At 52.9% G+C, this 27,049-nt stretch overlaps 10 protein-coding genes across 10 annotated transcripts; 3 read left to right on the top strand and 7 right to left on the bottom strand.

The window, feature by feature from the left end:
- Positions 1–5: 5 nt before the first annotated feature.
- On the bottom strand, positions 6–2,913 carry POSPLADRAFT_1065130 (hypothetical protein; the record flags this gene model as incomplete). The annotated part of the gene is made up of 10 exons (XM_024481905.1): positions 6–575; positions 625–744; positions 796–940; positions 997–1,243; positions 1,294–1,450; positions 1,502–1,693; positions 1,756–2,069; positions 2,126–2,515; positions 2,563–2,689; positions 2,740–2,913. The coding sequence occupies 10 exons, from the start codon at positions 2,911–2,913 to the stop codon at positions 105–107; spliced, it is 2,337 nt and encodes a 778-aa protein (XP_024342003.1). The 3' UTR covers positions 6–104.
- Positions 2,914–3,090: 177 nt separating this feature from the next.
- POSPLADRAFT_1178866 (hypothetical protein) lies at positions 3,091–10,726 on the bottom strand (the record flags this gene model as incomplete). Its single annotated transcript, XM_024488623.1, has 16 exons — positions 3,091–3,490; positions 3,551–3,604; positions 3,655–4,215; positions 4,268–4,563; positions 4,617–5,681; positions 5,733–6,010; positions 6,064–7,427; positions 7,478–7,813; positions 7,862–8,071; positions 8,127–8,316; positions 8,382–8,770; positions 8,881–9,310; positions 9,376–9,758; positions 9,802–10,124; positions 10,190–10,269; positions 10,322–10,726. 16 exons carry the CDS (start codon positions 10,724–10,726, stop codon positions 3,270–3,272), a joined length of 6,585 nt encoding a protein of 2,194 aa, XP_024342002.1. The 3' UTR covers positions 3,091–3,269.
- Positions 10,727–11,938: 1,212 nt separating this feature from the next.
- Positions 11,939–12,565, bottom strand: POSPLADRAFT_1032043 (hypothetical protein; the record flags this gene model as incomplete). The annotated part of the gene is made up of 1 exon (XM_024476823.1): positions 11,939–12,565. One exon carries the CDS (start codon positions 12,563–12,565, stop codon positions 11,939–11,941), a length of 627 nt encoding a protein of 208 aa, XP_024342001.1.
- Positions 12,566–14,604: 2,039 nt separating this feature from the next.
- POSPLADRAFT_1134495 (hypothetical protein) lies at positions 14,605–15,739 on the top strand (the record flags this gene model as incomplete). Its single annotated transcript, XM_024484487.1, has 5 exons — positions 14,605–14,796; positions 14,858–14,977; positions 15,031–15,102; positions 15,142–15,407; positions 15,460–15,739. The coding sequence occupies 5 exons, from the start codon at positions 14,605–14,607 to the stop codon at positions 15,737–15,739; spliced, it is 930 nt and encodes a 309-aa protein (XP_024342000.1).
- A 1,089-nt stretch (positions 15,740–16,828) lies between these two features.
- POSPLADRAFT_1053973 (hypothetical protein) lies at positions 16,829–17,432 on the top strand (the record flags this gene model as incomplete). Its single annotated transcript, XM_024480473.1, has 6 exons — positions 16,829–16,911; positions 16,963–17,005; positions 17,060–17,071; positions 17,131–17,219; positions 17,287–17,309; positions 17,365–17,432. 6 exons carry the CDS (start codon positions 16,829–16,831, stop codon positions 17,430–17,432), a joined length of 318 nt encoding a protein of 105 aa, XP_024341999.1.
- A 1,766-nt stretch (positions 17,433–19,198) lies between these two features.
- Positions 19,199–20,326, top strand: POSPLADRAFT_1053972 (hypothetical protein; the record flags this gene model as incomplete). The annotated part of the gene is made up of 6 exons (XM_024480472.1): positions 19,199–19,303; positions 19,338–19,615; positions 19,667–19,842; positions 19,901–20,002; positions 20,059–20,112; positions 20,181–20,326. 6 exons carry the CDS (start codon positions 19,199–19,201, stop codon positions 20,324–20,326), a joined length of 861 nt encoding a protein of 286 aa, XP_024341998.1.
- A 386-nt stretch (positions 20,327–20,712) lies between these two features.
- On the bottom strand, positions 20,713–22,095 carry POSPLADRAFT_1134441 (hypothetical protein; the record flags this gene model as incomplete). Its single annotated transcript, XM_024484478.1, has 7 exons — positions 20,713–20,898; positions 20,953–21,032; positions 21,086–21,324; positions 21,377–21,546; positions 21,595–21,726; positions 21,787–21,868; positions 21,935–22,095. The coding sequence occupies 7 exons, from the start codon at positions 22,093–22,095 to the stop codon at positions 20,713–20,715; spliced, it is 1,050 nt and encodes a 349-aa protein (XP_024341997.1).
- Positions 22,096–22,482: 387 nt separating this feature from the next.
- On the bottom strand, positions 22,483–24,528 carry POSPLADRAFT_1167407 (hypothetical protein). The gene is made up of 8 exons (XM_024487962.1): positions 24,267–24,528; positions 24,082–24,214; positions 23,770–24,019; positions 23,644–23,712; positions 23,502–23,586; positions 23,324–23,448; positions 23,048–23,162; positions 22,483–22,992 (listed from the first exon to the last, which is right to left on the bottom strand). The coding sequence occupies exons 1-8, from the start codon at positions 24,487–24,489 to the stop codon at positions 22,673–22,675; spliced, it is 1,320 nt and encodes a 439-aa protein (XP_024341996.1). The 5' UTR covers positions 24,490–24,528; the 3' UTR covers positions 22,483–22,672.
- A 479-nt stretch (positions 24,529–25,007) lies between these two features.
- POSPLADRAFT_1044608 (hypothetical protein) lies at positions 25,008–25,364 on the bottom strand (the record flags this gene model as incomplete). The annotated part of the gene is made up of 3 exons (XM_024478572.1): positions 25,008–25,132; positions 25,184–25,298; positions 25,353–25,364. 3 exons carry the CDS (start codon positions 25,362–25,364, stop codon positions 25,008–25,010), a joined length of 252 nt encoding a protein of 83 aa, XP_024341995.1.
- An 893-nt stretch (positions 25,365–26,257) lies between these two features.
- On the bottom strand, positions 26,258–27,042 carry POSPLADRAFT_1038980 (hypothetical protein). Its single transcript, XM_024477473.1, has 3 exons — positions 26,687–27,042; positions 26,459–26,631; positions 26,258–26,403 (listed from the first exon to the last, which is right to left on the bottom strand). Exons 1-3 carry the CDS (start codon positions 27,018–27,020, stop codon positions 26,353–26,355), a joined length of 558 nt encoding a protein of 185 aa, XP_024341994.1. The 5' UTR covers positions 27,021–27,042; the 3' UTR covers positions 26,258–26,352.
- Positions 27,043–27,049: the final 7 nt, after the last annotated feature.

Genomic DNA, 27,049 nt, shown 5'->3' with positions numbered 1-27,049 from the left:
CTCTTCAGGTAATTCAGCTGTACCGAGCTGCATGATCTGCATTGTGCATACGAGTGCAGCTACTACTGCTATATGTCGTACAAAGCCCACAGGAAAAGTTGACATTACTGGTCCTTCATTGCTTGCCCGTCCTCCACTTCGTGATTGAGCTCCTCCGTAGCCTCACAAAACTTTTCTTGCCTGTCGAGCTCACCAATTCGCTCGACGGGGATCGTGGTCTCCAAGGACGCTTTCCTGGTTCGTGATCCCTTTCGTGGTCGGAATTGCAGGCCATCTGTCTCGACCGCTTCTGCACCGCTGGCAGCCGGAGGGAATGGTGCAGCACTTGAGCTTGTGTCGCTGTGCATCTTGTGCAAGTTGGCGTAGGATGTTCGCTGACTGCGGGGTCCTTCACGCGGCGCAGAGCTGCCCCGTCTCTCGAGGTATCCGAGCACGTTGTCATAGTCGCCCTCTTCGTCATCGGACGCGTCGGGCGACTGTACACGACTGTTGTCGTGGCTGCGCGAGCCCGACCATGCGCTGGTACCTCGTGAGGCGCTTCGGCTCCAGCCAAACAGTCGCTCGTCCAGCCAAGTCTGTATAATTGTGTTTATGAATGGTAAGCAGGAGGTGGGAGTCGCTTACCATAGGATGGACAAGCAGGTTGCCCTGTGCGTCTATGCCTCCGGTTCCACTCTTTCGTCGCCAAATGCCGGGTTGGCCTGAGGACGCCGGTACACTGGCAGAAGGCACGAGAATGCGATACTGTGAGTTGCATCAGCAAGCCTTACACGCAAATCGATGTTTCAGACCTACTTCATCGAAGTTCTCGTACAACTTCGGGCCAAACTCGCTGATGACCTCAGCGAGCTCATTTGAGACTGTGACCCGCATTGCCCTAAGCTTGTCCAGTGAATGTGATTGGCCGGGCACCAATGCGACTACCAATGGTCTTAGTGACCTGAAGAGCGAAGTGTCAGCCTCGTACTGTTCCAGGTGTTGCAATGGACCACTGACTTGAGAACATCCATCCCAGCTTCGCCAAACTTAAGCGCAGCGTATCCCACGAATGGTAATGTGACCATTACAAGAATTGGTGTCCAAATGATCCATACCAGAGGAACACCAGCCTCGATGGATACCATGGTCGCGAGGAATGCATAAAAGCCATACAGAATAGGAGCCAGTCCCAGGGAGATCAGAACTTTCCATGTTGCAATCACATCTCTGGCAGCTATCTTAACGGTAGAAGCGGCGAGCGCCTCTGATAGGTGCGTAAGGATAAAACTACAGACACAAGGGAAAGGGACATGCCTTTCGCTTTCTGCCGAGATATGATTGAGGCAGCGAGGAATATGGGGCCGTTGAGTATAACACCAGGAAGGGCCAGCAGGGTCCAGACAAATAGTAAAACCAGCCGATACGTGAATAGACCTAATGCCTTCCAACCGACTTTCTGTGCATGCGGTACCTACGCAACCTCGGACATCAACTTTGGCGGCGTGATGTGTCCGACACCTACCTGGTGATCACGCAGCCCAAGATCTCGAACCATCCGATTATACTTCAGGACGTCGCTCCGAAGCTTCTGCACCTTGGACTCGTCTTTGAAATGTAGATAACCCTCGAGGAAGCGACGGTTCAGCTCTACAACTTGCCCTAGTGTCAGGTGTTGGCCGGGCGTTCTGTACAGTCGCCTTGCAGCCTGGCACAACTTGAAGGAAGTAGGGCGTTATACAATTTATACTTGCGATTTTGCGATCTGGTTGGACTGACCATCAATGTCTCGTAATCTGGCGCTCGAATTGTGACTGTCTTCAAAGCGTCATAAATGTAGTCGAGCAGCTTTCCAACCGCTTGTCTTTTTTGCGTCCCGCCTTCCTTGAACATTTGAACGAGATCTTCTGGTACATCCAGCGCCGTACCGAACTCAACAACGGCCCGAGAACGGAATCGGTGTGGATGGAAGTACGACAGACCGACAGGCACAATTTTGACTTTTACATTTGGGTCATTTGCCATAGCTCCTAGAGCCATGAGGGAGACTCCAGCCTTCAGCGGTAGGAGGTCGGTCCGGTCGTGACTACCACCTGCACGTTCAATTTGGATGACGCTACTTCCGTTTGCTAGAAACACAACGACCTACCCTCAGGGTATATCCCAATGCACCCACCATCTGTCAGGCATTGGTAGACATGGTGGTACATTTCCTGCTGATCAACGTAAGGCATCTTCATGAAACTAAAGCCTTGTTTGCCTTCTGTCTGTAACTCCTTTAGCTTTTCACGAATCCTTGCTGTTCCCTTTCCGCTCTCTCCGCCGAACTCTTTCTTGATCTTGAGCTCAGTGTCAGAAATCACCTCGACCACTTCAGCCACAGCCGAATTGACGGCTTTCGGGAGCATTATCTGCATCTTCGGCTTGAATTCCTCGAGAAATCGCGTGCCATGCCCAACAACGACACACGGGTCGTCGTCGGACAAGAACACCTGACCCGTACCCGGCTTAGCGTCGTCTGCAGCTCGGACGACCGGGACTATACGACGGTAAATGTCACGTCACTGAGAAACACGCCATACGCACTACTCGACATCATGCTAGCGAAGAAACCAATTGCTTTCCTCTTCATACTTTTCGCAGCAATCAGGAATTGTACTTTGCGCCTCGTTTCCCGATGCACTTGTAAACTGAGGAGAAGCGGGTCAAGGAACTAACCCGGGGTCAGCATTCGCTAGCATCTTCTGGGTAACCCATACATGCTTGGTTATGGTGAGGGGCGGCCACAAATATCACAGGCCCTTCGCGAGGAATATGGAATGCACCTCTGGGCCTGATTTCACGGAAGAAGATGTTGACCACCGATCTCCAGAGCACGAGGGCCGTTTCGTAAACGAGATCCTTCGACACAGGGAGGGCATCTCTTCGGGTCGTCATAGTCGTACAGCTTATAGCACAAATTGTAACAGCGAGAATGTCGTCAGATTGTACGATAGAATATAGAGAAGACCATGGGATGAGCGGGAGGGGTGGCGCGAATGCGAGCACACCAGCGCTGAGCGCAAGCGGACGCGATCGGACGTCATTTCTGCACGTGATCGTCCACTCCCGTAGTAGTCCTCCACGTCGAATTATGCACCTCGTCCAATTCTATATCAGTGGGAGGTCACAGATCTCGGGTATACATACAGCGAAATGTTCCTACAGCAACCCATTAATACGAGGACAATGTACACGAACGCAGATATGTCAACAATCTCAAGCAATATAGAACCTCTTCGTCACTGCGGACGTTATCCTGAACCAGGAGCCCCCCGCGACAGCGGCGTTGAGCGCCCATGAGATGACCCGTTGCTAATAATACTGGATCGATATTGGAACAAGTCATGTAGTCTTGAGAGCTTCTCCTGCTGAGCCTCAGGGAGTTCAGATACACTGGACCGTGGTGGTGAGCGGGGAGAACGCTCTGAGCGTGTAGGGGATGTGGGCATTGTTATATGACTACTGTCCAGAGCTACATTGTGCGTGAGATATAAATCGAGATAGTCGGCGGATAGAAAGGGAGACTACTTACCTGGACTGTAGCTCGACGACGTGCTAGTTCGTTCGCGGCCATTTGACTCCAGCTCTAGACGCATGGTCAATGATTCTGTCGCGATCTATGCAAATCGTACTCACTTGACAAAGTGTTTGCAACTGCTACTGTACGCTCATCATCCTCTGCTGCCCGGCTGGCCAGTGCTCGAGTGATGTATTTCCGGAACGCAGGACCTGTCGACTCAAGCATCTTGTCAACCTTCGCTTTCTTGTGAGGATACTCCTTGAGATAGTGGTGCAGCTCAGTAATTCCCTCCTTGTGCATTGCACCCGTCGTTTCGCTCGAAATGTGCTGAATGATCACATTTAGCTGATCGTCTGGATCTGGCTCCTTCGTGGTCAAGGCATGTCCATTAGTTGACGATATACTATGGCTCCGCCCATGACTAGAAGACGACTGGGGTTGAAGGTCTGAAGTAACAGACGAAGATGTTCCGTGCGGGGAAATGGGTCGACTCGACGACGAAGGGAATGATTGACGACCAGTCTCCTCGAGACCAAGGCCGCCAGCTCGAACTGGGACCTCCGCTGCTGTCTTCGTGGATGAGTTCAAGATGCGGTACACGTATGGGTAGACAATGGTTGCAGAGGGGTCATCGAATGACGCAGACAGAATGTCGTAGACCTCGTCACCGTAGTGTGCTGGAAATCAAATCAAAGGTGTGCTCTCTGAACAGGCCCACAAGTGACTCACCAACTACATGCTGGATAATGACCTTGATTGTGCGAAGAGGCATGTCACCACATGGCACCTTATTCGTCGCTCTTGCACGCCATTCGTTTGGAGGCACCGACTGCAAGAAGTGCTCTACGGCGGGGAAAAGTTCCACAGGATCTAGCGCCTGGTTCTGAAGATCCTGCGGGAGATTACGTGCAAGCTTCCAGACACACTTCAAGACTAGCTCAGCAACCTTTGCATCCTGTGCGTCCGCCGAGGTGCCGTTGGTTGGGAACGGCTTTACAATCTGTAGTAGCAACGCGAATAGCGCGCTAGGGAAACGGCTCGTCTTTACCGGATCCAACAGCGGTAAAGGATGACATACCGGAATATGGACATTCTCCGTCCGGTTGCGAATAACCGTAGGATGATCATGTTGATGAACCGAGACAGATCTTTAACTCTGCTATCTGGACTATTGTCCGTTTGTAGTAAGCGCAACGTCAGTTCTTCGAGCAGCGACGTCAGTATGTCGACCGTCAATGATTCTGCCAGGAACACGTGGTCGCAGAACGCATTCAGGGTCTGGATGAGATGCTTCGCCAGGCGGAAGTTCTCCGGAACCGTAATGTCTTCTGGCCGCTCAAAGACGTGCGCCATTTGAAGCGTGATGGTCTCGATGAGGCCTTCGGTATGATCAGCGAGTTGTTGATATGGAGCAGATGATGGTCCTTCGTCTGGATTGATCTCGAGCACCTTCTGGATCTTCTTCAGTGCGTCAACGCTCCGTGACGAATCGTTACTGAGTATGCTAGAAATGGAGACCGTAATGTCGTTCGCAGCACGAGGGGGTTCAGGTTCCTCGGGTTCCTCCGGGGGAGGCGGAAGCACCTGCCCGTTCCCATTCCAGCGACGAGAGATGGGGGGCTCTATGCGTGTAGGTTCGTCCAATGACGCGATGGAGCTGGCGATTGATGGAGGGGCTCCGTTCATACGAGCTCTTGGAGGGCCCAATCGAGACGGAAGCAAGCTCTTGGGCCGGCCAATGGCAGAAGGAGACGATGGTCCGGGAAGATGCGACAGTCCACCGATTCTCGTCGACCTCGGTGGAGAGGTTGGCCTCTTGATGCTCGGAGCCGGAGATGTTGATCTCGCGACACTAGAAGCGGGTGATACTGGGCGAGCGAGACGAGATGATGGGACCATCGAGGGGCTTGTCGCTCGTGGGATTGCTCCAATTCGTGAGGCAGGTCCAGGTGCAGGCGAACCCGATCTAGGGATCGCCGATGAGAGCCTCGATGCATGCGTGGATATTTGTGCAGTTTCAGCCCTATCTGGACTGCTAACGCCAGGCACTCGACGTAGACGTTCCTCCAATTGGGTTTTGTCCTTGGGTGACAAATGCCCTACAAATGTCCAAATACTCTCACCGACAAGGGTGTAACCCTCACTGTTAGAGATAGCGTTAGTGCATGCACAGATACGGAAGAGCCGTATTCACCTCAGTACGAGCAACGACGATTTGCGGACTTGTGGATCCTTGTCGGAAATCATCGTTGCAACCAGAGGGAATGCCTTCGGCGGCTCGCAGGCACCAATGCCGAACTTCTTCAGCAGGTTCGCAAGTTCGTCCAGAGTGCCTTGACGAGCCTTGGCGACTTTCGATCTCAACCCATACTCTAGCAATAGCTGGAAAACACGACTGTATGCGTAGACTCTGGGCAAAGTCTGGACGATCTGCGCAACACGAGCACGTACAGGTTCTCGCGCATCACCAAGCTACGAACGAAGGATTAGAGTACGCCATAAAGTGTTGTTGATTGCGAACATACCTTGAAGACTATAGTCGGGATAAAACATACTGCTTCGGGGTCCGTGAACTGATAGTCGATGCTCTGAAGGAACGATATGACGGTTTCTATAACCTCCAGACACTTCTGTACCAAATTCGACTGGGGTTCATGAACCTTGATTGAAACGTATTTCAAGGCTAGATCGGAATTAGCCAAGCAGATTGCTTGAAGGTCCTCCTGGGCAAGACCGGATGCATCAGTGCCGTTCTGTACAGTAGTGTACAACTCTTGTAACATTGTCAAGCCAGAAACATGGTCGTTGACTGCGTTGTGATCATGGCTAAAGAGAAGCGCAAGCAGCTCTTTGGATGCATAGGGTTCCATCTGATGCTGCAGTAGCTCTGCGAGATCCTTCCTTGTTGGCCCGGCTTCGTTGATCCATCTTTGCGCATCCTTCGATAAACGCGCTCGCTTGGCATCGACGTTACTGCTGGTGAATGGCAACGATATTGCAGGAGCAGGCGGAGCTGCGGCCTTGCTTGTGGACGGGCCGCTTGCACCGGGCTTCTTGAGGCCCATCCCTGGCTTGCCAGGAAGACGAGAAGACGGACCGTCTATTGGAGTCTCTGCGCGCGACTCTGGTCTAGCTGTTGCGCCCAACGGTAGTCTACGACGGACCCCCATCTTGCTCGGAGGCGCAATCTTGGCGGAGGTTTCCGTAGGTGAAGGTGCTTCTTCGGGAGGAGGTGACGGTGACGGAGCTGACGGTGCCTTTGCAGATGCTGCCGCCGAAGCCGCTGGGACTCGTGCATGGGCCCCTGAGGCGGCTGCCTTAGAAGCTGGCGCGCTGGCATCGGGAGCAGAAGCTCGTGCTGCCTGTATCAGAGGAACTACGGCGGCTCTCGATGCTGATTTCAAAGAGCTCGTCTGGTGGATGATTTGATCATAACCAACACAAGCAACGAGCGCGGGTAGCAGAGCTTGAGCTCCCTTCCTCACGTCGCCGTTCCGATCGTCAAGAGACCCGAGTACAGGTGCGACCCAACCACTCAGGTCTAGGCCAGAATGGGGCGGATGCTCCTTGAACCAGTCTGCCATCCAGTTTAAAAGTGAAGCTTTTTGCAAAGGGTTCTGAGATTCTAGAGCAGTCGTCAGGCCACCGACCATAGAGTCCAGACCTTCACAGGCGTTGGCGACAGCCGTCAACGTCTGAATAGCGGAAGCGCGGACAGGTGCCTTCTGGTCAGCGAGCACCGTTGCGATAGGGACAGTATACAGCCGGGTGAATTTCTCGAAGGGTTTTCCCATGCCAGTCGCGATTCGAGACACGATATCCAAAGCTAGTGCTTGTACAGCTTTGTTAGTGTCGGTGACGCGAGCTTTGAGTATTTGCGAAATCTCGCCTAGAAGCTAATATTATTACCAGAGCAAGAACAACGGTGAGTTGGCGTACCCATGTTAGACTTCAGGCGTTTGTTTGCCCCTTGATCAAGGATAGCCTGTAAGGTCTCGAGAGCCTCCTTCTTCGTCTTCCACGCATCGCTCTTCGCGTCAGCGAGGATGCTGGTGCCTTTTAGTAGACCATCCATTTCTACGCGAGGGAACAGTTCGTCCAAGGGATCTCCACCAGCTCCGGGTCCGCTTTTGCCTGTCGCACTAGCAGAGACATCCCCGACTTCCGCGGATGAGCGCGTGGGCACTGGCGGGGGATTACCTTCAACCTTATCGAAGTCAGCGAAGATGGTGGTAAGTAACTGAGGGTTGAGGTCCTCGAGAAGATCCTTGACGGCTAAACACAGCTGTGAGCGGATACCAGAAGTGACAAAGGTAAACTCACATGAGCCCGCGAATAACTTGACAGTCACGAGAGCCTTAGTCGCGCTAGTACGTACAGCAGCGTTCGAATTCTTCAAGGCATTTTTGAGGAATTCGATTAAACCACGAAGCGATAAGCCGGCAATCCCGAAGTCGACCAAAGCTTGCTCGATCCATGTAATTGCATCTGCGAGCATTTTCGGCGCCTTCTGTTTCGACAGGGGATCATAAGCTAAACCGTATAGGTAGCGTGAGAATACTGAATTAATTGAGAGGGTCCGACTCACCGTGTCCCAATACGAATTGAAGCGACGTCTTCTCTGCGAATAACAACAAAGTGTCACCAGACGCTTTCTTCAACTTCGCATCGCCCAGCTTCTCTGTCAGATGAGGTATACAGAGCGCCACCGAAGATCTACCAAATGATGGACAGCGTTCTGCCAAAATGTTGAGAATTCCGTATAGTTTGGCAGAGACCTAGGGCATGGACGACGACATCAAGAAAGATTGTAACAGTGTGAATGGAGAGTGTGGGAACTGACCTGGAAGTTCTTCTCGCCCCAGCCTTTCTTGCCCAGGAATCGCACGACGACCTCCGAATCAAGGCTGGGTGCAGCCCCTTCGGTCCAGGTAGTCATCTCCTCCAGTGCTGCCAGTCTCGTCTTCCAATTTGAGTTTGCCAAGTCTGTGAAGAAGTTGGCTGGGATGACCTCTGCTGCGAGTGCCTCGGCATCTTCAGGCGTATGTTTGAACTTCACTGTGTCAAGTGAGCCAGGAGTCGCAGAAGGGGCAGCCTTCGCGTTTTTGGAAGTCCCTGCTGCGGGTGGCAGCTTCTTCGGTGCAGGAGCGGAGGATGAAGGACCACCCGCTGCCGTAGTGTCGGCAGCTGGAGGTTTTTTGCCCTGCAATAAACAATCACGCGATAAGACATCTACTCAATAACGAGCGGAGAACCAGCGACGCGTACGGCAAGTCTCGCTGGAGGCTTTTTCAAAGGCTTGTTTTCCGTAGGCGTCAGAATGTCTTCATCGGCTGGCGGACTGGGCGGGGGCTTCGAAGGTACCGCTTTCTTTGCAGGAAGGGGTCCCTTCTTCGGAGGTTCCTTCGCCGCCGGTGCTGGTGGCTTCGGCGGACCACCCGCCTTCGCTTTGACTGTAGCCTTCTCATAAGCTTCCTTGACCTTGGCCTTTCTCACGTCTGAAAGGCCTTCCATCACCGCATTCAACGGTCGTTCACCAATCATCTTCATGAGGGTTCCAAGACAAGTAGCCGCCTCGTTTCGCGCGCCTTCGACGGAATCCTCCAATATGGGAGACAGCGCATCCGTCAGGGGTTTGAGCTGCGGTGGCGGGACAACAATGGTCGAAGTTGACAAGCACCTTGCGAGGAACTTGAGTGTCCCTTCCTTTACCTGGGGGTTCTTTGTACCCAGGGCCGGAAGGATTTCAGATAGAATATCTGGAAGAGTGGTCTGGTAACCAAAGTGTTACATCCAAGATTTCGCCGCAGATACGAAAGACTTACCGTCACAAAGACAGCATCTAAGGCGGATCCAATGTGATCAGTGACACTAGCTTTCCGTTCTTTGAGCCTTTCCAACATCGGAGGAACAACATGCTCTCTGAACCTCCCGAAAGCGTTCATCATGCCTTTTGCTAGTCCCTCTATACAGCTTGCTGCAACCATTACGCAATTGATGTTCGCATCCTTATGCACGCACGTCGCCAAAGACTTTGCAATATCGCCCAGTTCCGGCGCGTCTTTGATACGGGGCGTTGCGTTCACTAGCGCTAAGAGAGCGTCCAGCACCTCCTTGCGCTCCTTCCATTTGGAAGAGCTCAGCTGGCCTTGGAAATTGGATGGCAGCTTCGGAACAATGTCGACCTCCTCCACAAACATACGTGGATCCGGCGTCAGATCTGTGGGCTAGGTATGAGCACGGCCAGCGGACCAGAACAATACTCCACTGGCCTTCCTCCGGAGGCCCATCCTCGTCACCCCCGCCCGCCTCGGCTTCTCGTGCCCCTGCCCTCGTCATCCGCTCTGGCTTCAGGCTGCCCTTTCCCTTGCCCTCCTTCTCTAACTCCTCGAATGCCTCTTTCAGCTCTTTCACTTGTACAGGCTTCAGGTCTGCCAAGAACATCTCGATACCGGCACCCATGTATTTGTACAGGGTGTGGGTGAGCTGAGTGCCTTCTGACCGAACTGTCTTGTCCGTGTGCGCGAAGATCTTGGGTAATGACTTCAAGATTGGTGGTGGCGGCGCTACGGACGTACCGAATGTCCTTAACGAACGAAATGCTAGTTAAATCTTGTTCGGACACGCATACACTGCAGTAGGGTGGCTCACCGAACTATTTCCTTCAGCGCGGTTACAGTGCTTGCTACTACTTTGGGCTGCTTTGCTGCCAGGCCCGGAAGTATGTCATCCTAGCAAAATATACTATAGGCGAGACATGGAGGCGATCATAGAGGGACGCACCACAACCCCGGCAGCACCGTTGTCAACTTCGACATACTGCAGGACCAGCTCGAGGGCACTGGCCTTCGTCCCAGCACGCGAAGATCCAAAACACTTGTCCACCAGTGCCGGAATGACCACTGGTCTTGTGCTCGCGGCATTCTCGCCGGCGTATTTCACGAACGCAATCACGCAGTCCACGCCTTTTTCCTGCGCGACGGCATTGGCGTCTGTAACGGCCTTCTTCAACAGCTCCGGGTTGCTGATGTACGGCCTGAATGCGGGATCGGAGTCGGATGCTGTAGTCTGGAAGGTCTTGACTAACGACTCATATGCACTGACTCGAGCTTTCCAGTTCTTGTGGGCGAGCCTGTCAGAGATCGGAATAGAGTTGAAGTCCTCCTCCTGGGCTGGAGGTTCAGCCATGATCTCAGAGAGAGGAACTTAAGGACGGACGGCGTAGTGTACGCGAAGCAAAGTCGGAATGCTTGCTCGGCCAACCCTCCACCACTCGGCGCTCGAACGCGGTCAGTCACAGCCGTCACACGTGACGAGCGCGTATACTCGCGTGCGACGCGCCTGCTCCGGTCTTATAGTTTGGCTACAAAGTGACCAGTAAGTACTGCTATGAACATCTTCGATGAATTTGTACATGATAGCGGGTGTTGCTCGTTCTGTTCCGAAGAGCAATCACTCACATCTCGAGGCGTTAATGGCTCGCGAATGTCGACCCTGGTCCATTGCCGATTGCGTGTGTGTCGCTCGTGAAGGTGACATGCATATGAGGGCTTCACCAAGGCCGCCTCCGTGTGCTGATGATCCAGGCAGATCGCTTGGACAACCCTTTGACCTGAGGTGCCAAGGACATGGTCCCGATAACTGATATTGTGGATGCCTGCCCTAAGAGTGGATATGCACTCCAACCTGGGGAGACCGCTGTGTGAACAACGCTGAGGCTCTCCCAGCTTTTGTGGTTATAATGGCGTACTGGCTTTTCTGGCTCTCTCCATTAGCCACGAGATCTTACAGAGATGGGAAGATACTGATCTTACTGAACGTCCCGAATGCTCGTGTCTGTCGCTGACCTCATATTGAATCGGCCAACCCACACCTGCAAGAAAACACATGTTGTGACGAAGGCGATTCTCCCGCGCTCTGGTATACAGTGGTGGGGAAGATTACGCAGTAGTTATTGTAAGATCCTAGTCGGCAATGACATGTACATGACGCAAACTGTGAATACAAATGCGGAGGAAAACGAAAGGTGACTATGCTATGCATACTTATGAACGAGCAAGGTCCTGGGGATGTAGCAATAATGTAGTACGGAAACAACTGCGACAGTACTCTAGGTAACTACTAGGCTATTTCGGAGAGAAAGCGCAACTGGCTCAGCAGTAACTCGACGAGCAAACATATGGACAGCAACGAATAGAAACGCGACTACGACGGGATTAAAGCACGAATAACATGTGTTGATCGAGGATCTCGAATAAGATAGAGAGAGCTGCCAAACGCGCAGTCCGGGCAAAGACTTCGCACCTTCTTCCCGGACGATCGCCGTGCAGACATTTTTGGAAACAGGCACGGACGCGCGACATATGGTTGTCGTCGCGGATGGCGTTCGTCGACATGCGTTTATCGCAGGGGTTCGCGCTCGAACTTGAAGGCAATGCGGTTGTCGCCAGCTGCCCTGAAGAGCTGACGGAAATGGGTGGGTCCGAGGATTTCAGTGAGCGCGACTTCATGTGAATGAACCCATTCGACCGGCGGCAGGGCTCGGATTGTCCTCTCTGTACCGACACCAGCGATGACCTCCTCTTTGACGAGAACAATCATGCCTGTCAGAAGACATTGGAGGAGATGTAACATGTCGCCGATAGCGGGGACGGTATGGCGCATGCCGGGAAAAAGTGCACTGTGGAACACCATCTCCCACTGGACGCGCCGGTCGGGTGAGAAAAAGGATGAAGCATGGATGGGGATCTGTAGGCGCAGATTGGGACTGCGAGGGAGACCTCTCGGCGAGCGGTACGGTGACGGGCATTCAATGTCGAAGAGCAGGCGGGGGTCCAGTGGCGTGACATCCTCCCAGCCGAGATTTTGAACGAGCTGGGTTCGGATGGCCATCATCCAACGACGCGCCCGCGCGTAGTTGGTGCCTAGGGCCTCTGCGGTGGTGAGCGGGATGCCCGTGCGTCGGGCCCATTCATCCATATGGACGATGTCATTGCTGAATACTAATTGGGGAGGAGCGCTCGACATGGCGCGACGTGGTTTGCGGAGGGGCGGGTAGCGCGAAGCCGTGTTGGAAAGTCGTTAACTGCAGGGAAATGGATTGTCACATTCGGTGTCGAGTACCGCGATGCTTATATGAGGCGCAGTACTTACCCCGACCACAAGAACAGACGCCTGGCGTCCTCCAGCACGTAGCAATGTGTATCACACACTAGCGTGCTGTTACAGACACGTTTTGGACGGACTCGCGGGGGCGGCGGATGGACAAGCCTTTGCCGTCGGACACCTCAAAGAAGGAGGGAGGGAGGGGAGGGCATGATTTCTCGCGCCTTTTTGAAGGCGGACGGGCGTTGCGCCAAACCGACCAAAATTGGGCCTGGCGATCGCAACGGGTGGCGGCCATTGGGAACGACGTTCCGACGCGGCAAAGACGCGAAACGTGTTTCGATGAGCAAAGACGTTGTTTTTTGCATATAACTGTATCGAGATTGGGTCGGAAAGAGACATGTTCTCGGCATGTGTCCCACACCAATCAGCCTCATCTTCTCAGCCCTGAGTCGGCGCGCCTGCCCTAAACCCATTCCCCACCTGTCCGCCCATTCGGCCTTGCCAAATATGTCCCACATTTGGGTCAAAAGATGCCCGGGTTCTTCCCGCCCGGTAGTTTAGTCCGCGTTCACACACCGGACGCAGGCGCTATGTGGGCGCGATGACCGACTGGGAACCGTACATGGAAGGCTAAATCCCCCCGGATCGATGACTTCATCTGTTCTAGTACTGCTCTCACGCTCACGACCATGGCTCTAGGCCTATTCGAATCGGGTGCGGTTGAATATAGTGGCAATTTATCCCTATATTCGCTGGCAACGGTTTGAGGGCGAGAGCGGCGCAATGGGCGGCATTACATAACAAGCCCTTGTTCGCTCCTAGCAACCCGATGGTCTGAATAATTTGTCACCTAATCCGTAACAACACGAACTCCTTCGGACCCGCGGTACGCCGCCCTTAGAGGACCGAGTTGAGACAGATTCGCCTCCGTGCACCAGGAATATGGGGATTGGGTCACCGCTCTGTCTCAGCATTTACATCGTGAATGGTAATCAAAGCGAGCGCCATAGCAGCTGTCGTAACGGAACCCAGGAAGGCTGCGGTCTTATGATGGTGCCGGCGCGCGGGGCACTTGGCGACTCACCGGACGGCGGTCATCTTGCAGCCTCGGCTACTGCACGGCGAGTCGAACAGGCCTTCGAACGCGCTGTTCCTGTCATCATGGCAATATTCTCGAAAGATGTCTCTCCGAGTGGTAACGCACTCGGGGCTATGTAAAATGACACTGCTTATGGTGCTGTCTGCTGGAGGTAGCTGACATGCCGTCAATGCTATTCTGGGGGCCAGTGACATTTGGCCTTGTAGGGTCACGGTGCGCGACTAGACACCGTCGTGTTGACAAATTGGTTAGGACACCCTGTTAGCGAACCATAGAAGATCCTGACGTTCATAGTCACGGGAGGCGCGCGATCGATCTAATTCATGCCGAAGCATTTATATGGACCCACAACTTCGTTCCTCTGCCGTCCACATTCACCACTAGGGAACGTCTTTCCAAAGAGGTGCCAGAGCAACGTGAATGGTGTACATACACGTAATCTCATGTCAATATTCGCGAATTGATGCCTCAGACCACAATGTCCACTGTCACTACCGCCGCTGAGCCGGGGCGCCCGTAACGCATGAGTGATCGAGAGGCCACGTGACGGCAATCGGAGTCACTCTTTGGAATTCACCCTCGGAGGTCGGTGAACTCGCATCTCAGCGTCGCTCATAACCGTTCCGCCACCACCGACGGTGATCGCGTCAAGGGAGGACACTATTCCAATATGTCTGTGTCTCAAATGGACGAGAAATTTGATATCTTCGCAACCTTTTACCGTATCCTCCAGGATGATCAAGTGCGCATTCTGTCTGGTTGAAACTTGCGTGATCGTTGTCTCAAATCATTCGTTATTCGAAGCTATCACCCCCTCTCGCTGCCATCTTGACGTTGACAGAGTCCATCGTCAAATCAAATGGTGCCACCTGTCTGCTACCTTCTCTTTCCTGTTGTTGATGGTAGCTCAGCCGGGACCATGTTTGAGCTTGTGCAAGCTCTTAATGACGACGCTGAGGTTCTCAAGCGGCGTACACCCAATCCCATCGGACTCAACGCCGGTTGTGAACTCTTCATAGCCTTTGTCACTTTGTTCCCACACGAGTCTGAGGTGAGAGCACTTCACACACCCCGATTGCGGGCTTCATTAATTGCACCCAAACCTACCCCAGAGCTTTGCGGGGCTCAAAACCGAGCTCGTACATCAGGGCAGAAAATATGCTGCAGAAGCTCTTACCTTCCGGGACAAGATTGCCGAGCTCACTCTCGGTTTTATTAAGGATGACTCGGTGGTACGCCGCATCTACCCTCATGGGCACGATAAGCCAATGACCTATAACGCCAGATCCTCACCCACTCATATTCACGTGTTGTGATGAAAGCGCTGCTCCATGCACATAAGACAAAACGGATATCGGTGTATGTCACGGAGGCGAGGCCTCGTGGACTAGGGTAGTCGATTTACGCGAGATCTCCTGCGAGCGACCAACTGATGCACATGCGGCATAGATTAAAAACTTACGAAACACTGACTGCGGCCGGTATTCCGTGCACGGTCGTGCTCGACTCTGCGGTGGCCTATGTCATGGACCGCGTCGATTTTGTGCTCGTTGGCTCCGAGGCGGTGGTGGAGAGCGGCGGTCTGATCAACGCCGTCGGCAGCAATCAGATGGCTATCATCGCGAAGGCCGCTAGCAAACCATTCTACGCGCTAGCAGAGAGGTATTTTGCCAGCTATCGGGGCGTTTCATGGCGCGCTGATGCCGACCCCTAGCTACAAGTTCCACCGACTTTTCCCCCTATCACAATACGATCTGCCCACCCACAACTCGACCATTCTGTCATTGCCAACACTACCACAGCGGCCTGCGGTGCCTCGCTTTTCCGGGAGTGAACCGGCAACATCTACATCCGCTGCCCATGAGGCGGCGGCATCCGCCAGCAGGACATCGACGCCGGAAATGAAGATGGACGCGGAACAAATATCCCGGAATCCAAGTGTTGACTACACCAGGCGGGTGCTCTCCTTCTGGAATACGCAGTTTCCATACTAAATCCGTGCGGGACATAGACCTGATTTAATTTCCCTGGTATTCTCTGACGTGGGAATATTGACGCCGGAGGGCGTGAGTCAGTATCTCGTCGGTATGTTCGCCGGGTAAACTGTACGTACCTTTCGTTGTTATTCCGGCAAGATCTCGAGCAGAGATAAAGTTTCATGGCGATAACCTTCAATCTAATCAGGTATACCGAGGCCGGCTGCATGAATATCTCCGAGCACGTGTACGATGTGATCGTCGACGTCGGACAGGCTCCTGCGCTCTGGATTACCACTTCAATGCCAACCGGGGTATGTGCTGACGACATTCTTCTCTTTGCGTCTGCCATGTTCCTCGCGCAGAGCCAGTCATCCATCACATGTTTTTTCATCCTGGCAATCGTCCCCCCCTCTTCGGATACGGTATCGATTACATCTCGATCGCGGTCTATTAGAAGCTGTAATACAGTCCATTATGGATTGGCTCATTTCGCTCGACGTCTTGTGAAAGCTGTGGACGCCAGGATCCGCGATTCGTAGTGGCCTGCGTGCAATGACGGAGGGGGTGATAGCTCGCTGAGTACAGATATTTGTATGGCCCGAAGCAACACTATCCAAGCTCCGACGAGTCTATCAGTGCAGGTCTGTGGACAGATACGATCGATACTTTTCGCGACGGGCTTTGGCGCGCTATCATGCAATTTCGTCCTACCGCATCATCGGTGCTGCCCGTTGCTGCGGCTCCTATCCACGTCGGTGCTGTTGCGTGCCGGATATCCGTCATTATTTAGCGTTTTAGCTTTAGCGTGCCGAACCGTACCGCGTTGCACGTCAGGACCTTTGTACCAGGAGTGCGCACGATGGACCATTCCGATCAGCCTGGTTATGCTTAGAGCCGAAGCCGTTTGCGTGCATTCGGGATCCTCGTGTTGTCATGCAGCTCGAATCCGCCTTGGGCAGCCATCTTGATATGCAGGAAAGACGCCATTTGCGCTCAACGGTCCGGTTCATTGATGTTATCGACCTCCGCGTTAGACAGCACTGCTCCTGATCGCATTCGCATTTTACAAAAGTGCCGGGCCTGACGCTTCATCCGGGCTATAAAATGTCGAGTGGTTCATGGTCGTCTCAACAAACACACCGTCCTGTCCTCCCTCCGAATCCCACCGCTATGTGTAACTGGCGTCGGTAAGCATATTCGACACGCACCAGATGTGTACGTCTTCATCCCTTCCGAAGCGTCCGCAACCACTACAAGCGCTGTGGGCACTACATTGACTTGGTGCGTCCCGCTGTCGTCACTGCGCCACATATTTATTGACCGTGAGACCGATAGCCCGAAGAAGAGGTAGGCACAACGGATTCGACGAGACCATGTTCGATGACGATTGGTTCACTGGCGCCTAGATCAAATGCGAAGATCGTTACTGCAAGTTCAGCCCGGCACATCCTCCTGATTGTGTTCCTCCGGAGTGCACTAAGCGGTGCTGGCAGTAGTGCGTTCCCCTTCTCTTCGAGAAGGTTCCTGCCCTGACCCTCTCTTCCGATGTTTTGCGCCTGCAGCCACCAGTTTCCGGAGCAATATAGTCAGTAGCTCATCGGACCTCTGTGTAATACTACACTCTGACCACTTACTTGTAGATCCGGTTATAGACAACATTTGCCCTTCCTGCATCCAGATTGCCAGAGCCCAGGCAGCGGCGCGTTGACACTTTCTTGCTATCCGTCCCTCTTCGTCTCTGTAGATTGTCGCGCATCAATCTCGCACCTGTGATACTATAGTACCTGCTTCGTTTGCGTAATCATCCCGGATCTCCACACCTTCAGAAGGAATATACACGCCCCGATCACAAGTACCTTTTCTGAGTGGGTCCGTGAGCGACAGCCGATGGTCGAAGACCCTGAGCACCAACGAAAGATGCCAAACGGAGAACTCGCATTATCTCCACACGGTGGACCACTCACCGCACACTGCAGAAATCAGATATGCTGTTCTCTATAATTGGACAACCGCTTCGCCGCAGACAGAAGATCCGTCCGTGGGCAGGTAGATCGCGAGGAACGTTGACGGGTATACATGGCCCTGGGGGCGTGCAGACGACGGAGCAGTGTGAGCCGGCCTCGCGGGGCATCAGTTCCGGACCAGCAGGTTAGTCAGCTATCCATAATGGATTCATGATAAGGGTCAAGTTTTTCGAGAAAACAGGGCATCCTTAGATGGCATGCATGGCCCAGATAAGGCGAGACTGCAGGACCAGCGCAGGACATGGGAAGTTTCTTCACCGATCGCCAGCAGTCTCTCATTAGAAGCTAGCAGCGGCCAGCTGACGAAGCCATCGCATGTGACAGGGCTGCAAGTCGATGCGGTTGAGGCGTCACGAGCAACGAGACAAATGCCGATTCGGAAATGCTCAAGACTTGATGCAGAGAAATGAAATGGCAACAGAGGTAAAACGCGTTCATGGATTTCGTTCAAAGAACAACACAGTGTCATCTAGTTATTCCAGTATCCGGGTCCGCCAGCATGAATGCGGCAAACATCTTGACAAACATTCTTCATCCGCGAAGCTTGACGTACCACACTCTAGTGGTGAAACGCGGATATCTTAGTCGCGAAATGCAATGAAAAACCCCGGCCTTCTGTCAGATGACATATGCGATAACGGATGATGACCGCTTCCTGCGGCACAAATGGGCGATATCAGGAGAAAGTATGCGCATGGAGCTTGCTGCACATCAGATGACATTCGTGCGGAAATGGGAAAAGAAACAGACCGAAAGCGCATCCTTCCGCTGTAAAGCGATGGGAGGCGCTATCGAGGTGGCGGGAACTGCTACGGAGGTTCGGTAGAAGAGACTAAGGCGAGGGGAAAATCGCGATGCTATGATTCGCCTTGAGGCAACGGATACGCAAGGCATGCGCGGAGTTGATGCTCAGAGAAGTCCCGGATGGCTGAGTGCGAACGGAACGCCGTCCGCGGCGCCAACACAGGCACCGCTACGCCGCACGGATACCTTCGTCGGACGCTCCTTCACGAGGCGGCATGGGGGTCTGTCAAAGGGCAGGATGCGAGAAGACACTGAAACTAGCTACACGCACCAAGTTCATGTAAGTAGAGGCAGGAAAAATACCGTGATCGGCCCGGCGGAGATGGACACATTTTGCGTGTTCGAGGGGGTGGAAAAGCAGCGAAGAGGGAGAAGGACGGAGGAGAGGGTCGGAGCGTGCACGGAATCGAAGGGGCAGTAAGTAGCCATTAACGCCACGATCGGAGGGCGGGCGTTTGTCGTATAAGGCAAAGATCATTTCGGGACCCGCTCGCATCCTGTTCAAACACTCTTACGTATCTTTAACCATCCCATCCCTTTCTTGTTTCCTCCGTTGATTAGCTCTCCGAGCTCACGTGCCAACGCGCTCTGCCTCGCATTCCCTTTCGCGCCCCTTTGCTCCGGCAGACATTGGCAGTGTCCTGTCATGGCCGCTCTTGACGCCGCGGCTCGCGCCCGTATGCCACACAACGTCGTTGCCTATCGCGACATCTACACCGAGGAGCATGACCACACCGCACGTCCACCTATTGTCTTGCTTGCGTCTTCCTGACATACTGATATAGAACCGTCGTGTCACGCTCAACTCCTCGACGCCGTTCACCCCGACTTACGTCAAGGAGCTGCTGGCGGGATCTGCAGATCCTTCTCAACTCTACACCAGCCGCGTTCAGGGACGTCAGATCCTCCTCGAGAACCCGGTGCGCCAGAGCAAAACCAGACAGGAACGTGCAGAGAAGAAAGCCATGCGGCTCGCAGGGAAGGCTAAGAAGCAGGCCAGAAGTATCGCACCGCGAACTGCTCGGAGAAACGGTCTCTGGAGACTACAGCCCGAGGAGATGAAGTACGGTGCTACCTGTCGGAAATTACACTCGAGGCTTACCCGATATGCTAGATTTGAGCTCTTTGTGCCCCTCCACCAGTTATGGATGGGTTATATGTCAGAGCTTCTTGCTCTTGCGCCCGCACCAGCGACCCCTATCACCCAATTTACCTCCCATGCGGTTCCGAGTGCCGCAGCGATGCATCCCAAACTGGTCAAAGCAGACTACCACGGCTCCCTCATGACCGGTATGTATTGTGATCTTCCGAGAACACGTTCACATGAGTGAACGCCCATAAATCGCAGTGCGACAGAGCAAAAACCCATGTCTTGTCGGCCTATCCGGAATTGTCGTACACGAGACCGAAAACACGTTTAAAATAATCACTCGAGAAGATCGGCACAAATGTGCGTGTCCTTATCTTGTGTCGTCTGCCCAGCACTCCCTGATTGCGTCTGGCTAGTGATCCCGAAGCATAACACCATCTTTTCGTTTGCCGTTCCGCTTTATTCCACCGGTAGGTTGGCTATCCTCTCGCCTTTCGCGACAACGGCTCATGTAGCTATGTCTTGTCGGACATAACAGATGCTCCGACAGCCTCAACGGGAGCTGATCGCACGGTCTTTGACTTACCACATATAGAGTTTGAACTTTATGGTAATCAGTTCTGCTTCCGAGCAGCTGAGCGCGCGGGCCGAAAATTCAAACACAAAGAGACGATTGGACTCTGAGAAGCCTATGGTGACACGTTTACCCATGTCCTATGCAGAGACACCAAGCATCTTAGCCATCTACCAATGACCATGGCTTGGTCCGGCCCGGGCACATGAAGAAATGGACGACCTTGCTGGAGTTGCACATGCGACTATACCTGGGGCGAGGGCGACGCACAGAGCTCGATATTTGGAGTGCCGTTCGCGTGTGTACAGGCTGGTATTTGGCCCTACATGTAGTATGGAACGCATGATCATAAGACAAATTAGTAGTGTACACTATAATTATATGATTAGGGAATCCTGTTCCTTGATGTAATCTACCTTATGTTGTACAAACGCAATATGCCCGAATCCGAGTGTCGGTGAGGAAGCTACGCGATATGAGTGTTCTATGATTGAGGTCATGCCCCCACAGGTTTCCACCCTTTCGAGGAAATTTTGGCTGGTGTTTGTCCTCCATGCGTGGAATTAGGGGTAGCGCTCGAGTCGTTCTGAGAGCTAGATCCCTGCGTTATTTGCGGGTGATTGCCCGGATCGAACGCATTGTACAGCGGTTGACGAGAGGATGAAGTTTTTGGTGGAGGGATCTGAAGTTTCACTAAGTACATGCCATAAATTGGTTAGACCATACCGGGACTTACTGCTGCTACTGAGGTAAGATGAGCGCCCGACTTATTGACAGCTTGCCCAGCGTAGAACTCCAGAATAATGTTCAGGGTTTCTGCGACTGTCGCATTAGATCGTCCCCAGCTCATACTGTACCCTGTAACTAACCTGCCACCCCAGCTAATTCGACCTCATTGAACCCAAAGTACTCCACGGCGAACCGGGATGTCTCGGGCGATAAGACCTTATGTGATGGAGGCGTGGGTAGCGACGCAGATGGCGCGGGAGATGCGATACGTATATCTAGAGAAGGCGATTGAGGGCCTTCTATAACGTGCTGCGCGAGTATATAGCAGGCAGCGGCGATGATCCGTGAGGGAAACAATACGCAGAGTGGCGTTCGAGCTCTGTATGGGTGTCACGGGCTGTCCAGTGGGAAATGCAAAGCAAATCGCTCACGTATCGTTCGCAATCGACCAAGCGCACTCGGTGAGCTGTTCCGTGTCCTGGCGCGCGGCGACAAGATCCACGAGTTCTGCATGTGGACTGTCAACTACGAAATCGAAGCACAGCGCTTCGAGTAATGCTTCCTCTGTCAATAAGATAGCGGTTTGATACGTCTCTAGCTCCTGCTTTCCGTCCGTTATCTGCCATGCCGATGCTACGTGCACGCCCACCTTATTGTCATCAGAAATATCATTGATATCTATTTTGGCAACCTTCGAGTAGAAGACCTTTGCAACATCGCGCAATTTTCGCCCACACTCTTCCGTCTTTGTCGCAAGGAAGATACAGGATGCTGCAACGTCCTGACAGGTTGCTGATGCATTAGCGGTGAGCGACGTCATGCAAAAAGGCAGTGCTCGAACCTGCCGGTGGTAATCTTCCATAGAGTATCGCATGTAAAATCGGTGAAACCACGTAGCGGCCGTATACATGGCGGAGATCGGTCTGAAAGGGACGCGGCCGCCAGGGCTCATCAGTCATTACCACCAGACTGCTAGCAATACGGCTTACAGTTGGAGGGAGACCCCCAAGCGGTAAAGGAACTCAATACCTCGAGCCCTATCATATAGCTCCTTGTCTAACGAAATTGAGGAGGTCGTGCTGCTGGGTGTCCATTGCAGGGCAGAGACCGGGAAAAACCACTGGGAGGATGAACTCGATGGCGCCCCCATATCTGCACGACTGAGGATGTACGCAAAACCCAAAAAATGCAGCGCTGCTCTCTCACGCAGGAGGGAGACCGAGTAAACCAGACTAAACCACTTGCAGCAGCTTGTAGCAGTGGGACTATTCGTTGTACAAGCCGATTCAGATACAAGCGCTACTGTCCAGCCCGCGGTGTCTCGCCACCACGCGCTCATGTGACATTCACGTGCACCTTGCAGACGCGACAACTCTAACACGACGACGGATGTGCGCTTTGTGAAATGCATTTTCATGGCTCGTTATACGGGCAACATATCGGTGGATGCGCTTCAAGTGCGTACAATTCTTGAGCTCCTATGAGTTGGTTATGATTATGATGTCATGATCGTTGAGAGAACCTGCGCTGTTTCTCTGAATATAGACTTTTCATTAATCCCAGAGTAAGCGTATCAAGTACAAGAGCTACACGCAGATATCTATGATACATGAAGTACAGTGCGTTACACAACAAATCGATAGTACTGATCATAGCGTCGATTAAACAAGGATGCGATTCCTGCTCTACCTCCAGTCAGGTCACCTTCCATCATCCGATCCAGGCCGTCACCGATAGTCACCTCGCGGCTGCTCGTACCGCTTTCCAGATAGATATCCGCCACCTTGTGCTACAGCCCGCTTACCGTAGTCGCGTACGGTCGAGCCGGACGCGACAGAGAACTCCGACCGGGTAGGGGATGGGGGACGCATTTCTCCGGCGGTTGCTCTCGACCATGTATGGATGGCAATCTGCCCATCAGGAATGCCTCGCCTTTGCAGATTGACTGGTTGTCTTAGGGAGACGTTTGGCTTTTCTTCAAATAACATGGCATAAACCGCCTGATCATCTTCGTCGTCTGAAGGCACGTCGAATTTTGACGAGGGAGCTGTGTACCATAGGTGTTTGAGACATCGGCACAATATGTACGTGGAACAACTCACCTTCACTTCGAGCATCCCAATCTGACACTGAAGGAGCCGGTTCACAATCCAGTCTATGTGTATGGGGAATTAGGGCCTTGTTCTGTGCATCCAGGTTCTGGACAGATTCTGGTACCTACATGAGAGAGATGAGGGTTGTAAGAGCTACGTTCATTATCACGAGAGGCGAGAGAGGACGCGAAGAGCCTCTTTGAACTCCGCAGGTTTTCGAGGGTGGACGATGTCGCGGAAGAGACACGGGAATTCCACGGGAATAAATTCAGGTTCGCCACTGACCTCTGGGATCTCCCAGCTACCGGGGACACCGATTGATGAACCTAGCCAGTAAACGAGACTCTCCAAGACTGTGGGGTACTTGCAGTTCCGATCCAGAATGCCTCGCGAAAATCCCACAGTCCAGCCTGGTCATCGATGTCAGTAAAGCCTTGCCAGGTGAGGTTTCACCCAGCCACACCTTGGGAGAATGCACCAAACACCCATCCCCAATACGTTGTCAAAACAAACCATCGACAATTTCGCCGATGGCATTCGTCCCAAATCTATTTTGGGTATCAGCGATGGGAGTCATGTGAAGAGCAATACGGGCAATTAGACACCTTAGACCACAACCGTTCCTTACTACTGTACGATGTTATGAAGCCAGCGTCGTCGGCAGCCGGTCGGAGCTGGGTCAACGTTCAAAGTCAAGAAGAACGGCGGATACAAGGTAATAGCGTGCTCACGGTTTGGCAGTCCACAAATAGTTCGAGGTCCTTCGGGGATAAAATCCACGGGGGTTGGACAAAGACTAAACAAGCCGGTGGATGGGCTTCGTCCCCGTCTATGTGTCCAAACACCAAAGTGGCGAGGATATCATGGTCTGGGTCGTTCCGACTATCGAAGTCAAAAATGTAGTCCATCGACTCTCGGAAGGAATGATGCATAACACATTGCGCGGTTCTTAATGGGTATTCATTGACCCACCACGATACCCTAGAATACGGATCAAGACAGGTCATGAATGCATCATACAACCAACTGCCTCGCGAGCTCACTCTCGTACGGTCTTGGGTCTTGAGAGCGGTGTAGGCGGCACATATACGTATGGCGGGCAGGGCATGGTGGCGCTCCCCCTGGAATGTTCATGACCGATCTTCAGTTTATGAGACGGAACGTGCGCATAAAGGACTAGAGGCGGTCAGTAAAATGAACTACGGGATGCATTGTGAAAAGATCGCACAACTGTCGACGTTGAAATCCCAGCTAGGGTGAGTTAGAGTGTGCATGGATTCTAGTCGCCTATACGGCGCGGGTATGACAGATAGTCGGTTGCGATGCGATTTGTGACCTTCGGGAGGCATTTCTGGTGTCCCATCCCCTAGCAGCATTTCCGGTAGTTCTGCTTGAGACGAGTACCACCGCAGGTGGTCGGTGGGAAGAGCACCGATAAAACTTGGCGCCATCTCTAAGATTAGTATGACAAGAGGACAGCAAGGATGTAGCAAGAAAGAGGGAGGAAGACAGAGACGAACGTACGTCTGGCAGATATATACGGAGTAGCCGCCACAAGCAAACGCTTGGCATAGCAACGCCACTCATCAACCGCCTTTGTTAGCTGTGGAACAACAGGCTCGCCGAGAGATACATATAGAGCACAACGATCGCCCATTCGGGAACAATTGCTATTTTCATTGGCTGCGAGCGCGCATGAACATATGTGTGAGATCTAGACGCCCACGCTCTGCAACAAAAGTATCCTGCTGAATTACTACAGGAAAGGTCGTAGGCATACATATGTAGTGACTATCATAATACGTGTATAGTTACAGGTTACATTGATCATAGCATATGCAATAGATTATACAGTAATGTCTGACCGTTCATTAAAACCAGCGCCGCGCGAAGCCGTAGGGCACTTCGTAGAGCGGACGTGCAGATATTGTGAAGGCCTGTCGTCGAAAGACTCCTGCGCATGCACTGATCATGTACAGCTCATCGCGCCTGTTCTTTCGCGCATGACACAATCCGCGCACTTCGTCTCGCTCATGCGGATGGGGTTGCGTTGTGGCGTGGTCATCATCCTCACACATGATGGTGACCGGCAACCTGCAGAGTAGATCAGCCTACGAGAACAGTCGGGTTGGGTCCACAACTCACCAACTGGATGTGCGTGTCTCCGACTGAAAAGACAGTTGGGTCGGAGACAGTCTTGCATACGAGTGTGCATGGGTATGAAGTGCTGGCACTCGAGGTGGAATCTCCCATCAATGATCTGGACGTAAGGCTCGTCAATATACCGTCTCACAAACATGATTGTCTTACGAACATTATGACACATTTTAGCAAATACAGCGTAGGTGGAATGGAGCCGACGAGGCAAGGGGTACAGGTACAGATCCTCGACAGCGCGGGTCGCATATATAGACCTATCTGAAGGGCAACGCGCATCACTAGTCGAGAAGCGTGGGCCTTCCGTACCAACATCCCGGGATGCATGTTGACCGCGTTCTCCATTGAGTTCGGCAGGACCCAGACGGCGAGGCCTGGGGCCCCTCACAGATTGTTATGCGAGGGAAGGTACGACATACCAAAGACGCAACACGATGTGTTTCGGAAAAGTCAATCAAAATGCTGAATAATTCGCCGGGTCTTCTGAGCGTACCGCAGGGGCAACGCGTGAATACGGTGTTTCGAGGTCATGACCGGGGCGATAATTGGCAAACATTGGCGCACGAAGCCCGCGACACTGTGCACCCGGTTTCGAGGGCGGCTGTTAGCCAAGGCAAGTCTCAAAGGGCCGTCAACGTCACTTGCACCTTCATATTGGTTAACTATGAATGGCGCAACTCTATCAAGGGTATCGCATCTTGGGCGGGTCCAGCATGCACGGCACGAGGCAATAGGCGTGGAAGACGCGTGTCGCCAAATACCAATGTCGATAATTCTGGACCTACGTGCATGCTCCATAGACGGCCTTAGCCTGTCCCGTACTGGCCGGAGTCAGCAGGTATGATGTATCACATCAATCACAGCAAGATATGGACGTACACTTTTTCGCGCAAATGCTTCTCTATGATCCTGCCGGTGTCAACAGGAGATCAGGGAAGTACGCAATGGACAGGATGTCGACCGTTAAACATGGGTTGCAATGACCATCCTTGGCATCACAAAGAAAGGGTCTTTTACAGCTCGGATTCGAAGTGGCCTAACGTCACGGCTACACCGCATATGTGGAGTGGCCTTCTGCCCTGCTCACATCATTATGATATCGCACGTTGGGTAGCACGTCGAGTGAGAGCGATAATATATGAATTGCAGGCAACAATTCATGAACCACGGGCACGAATCTCGTTCACTAGCTGTACCTTCTTCCGCACCTGCAAGGAACAGTTGGAACATGACTTCACGGGGAATATCCATGAACTAACGCACCTCATGCGCGAAGCGCCGCCGCCAGCGCACACTCCGCAGGCGTCGTCGTTTGTCGCCCTTTTTCTCATGCCGCTCTGCCATCCGAAGTTCTTTCACCACATGGTTCGTCGACAATATTCTCCGCAGCTTGGTAAAGGCAAACGCAACTCCGGTGTAGGTTGAGACACTACGGCCTGTGCCGTCTGGTGTGAAGAGCGGACTAGAGATCGTATCAACATTGAAGCTCACCAGAATACGGAGTATTCGGTAGAGAGAGATATCTCGAAACGGCCTCTCCTCTCTCCTTCCAGACATCCTCCGGTGATTTGTCTTGATCAACGACTTGTTTTATTGTAGGGAGAAGGTAATTCCACATGCGATCTTGGGTGCGAGGCCTCTCCAGAGTGGTCGACCGTAGCGGATCCATCTTTAGCGGAGAGCTTTGCCTAACATCTGGAGATTCGGGTTGTGAGGACGAGGACAGCAGACGTGCACGGCATGCGAAGGACGACGAGACTGTTGGCAAACGGGCAGCGGTCCTCAGTGCCGTTGAGGCGCGCTGTTTCACGAGAGATGCCAACATGACCTCGAAAGCGTGACAACTCGACAGAG

The sequence above is a fragment of the Postia placenta genome (genome assembly GCF_002117355.1).
Source record: "Postia placenta MAD-698-R-SB12 unplaced genomic scaffold POSPLAscaffold_3, whole genome shotgun sequence".
Taxonomy (NCBI): Eukaryota; Fungi; Basidiomycota; class Agaricomycetes; order Polyporales; family Adustoporiaceae; genus Rhodonia; species Rhodonia placenta.
The sequence above is the reverse complement of the archived record's forward strand: the minus strand, read 5'-3'. Positions and strand labels throughout refer to the sequence as shown.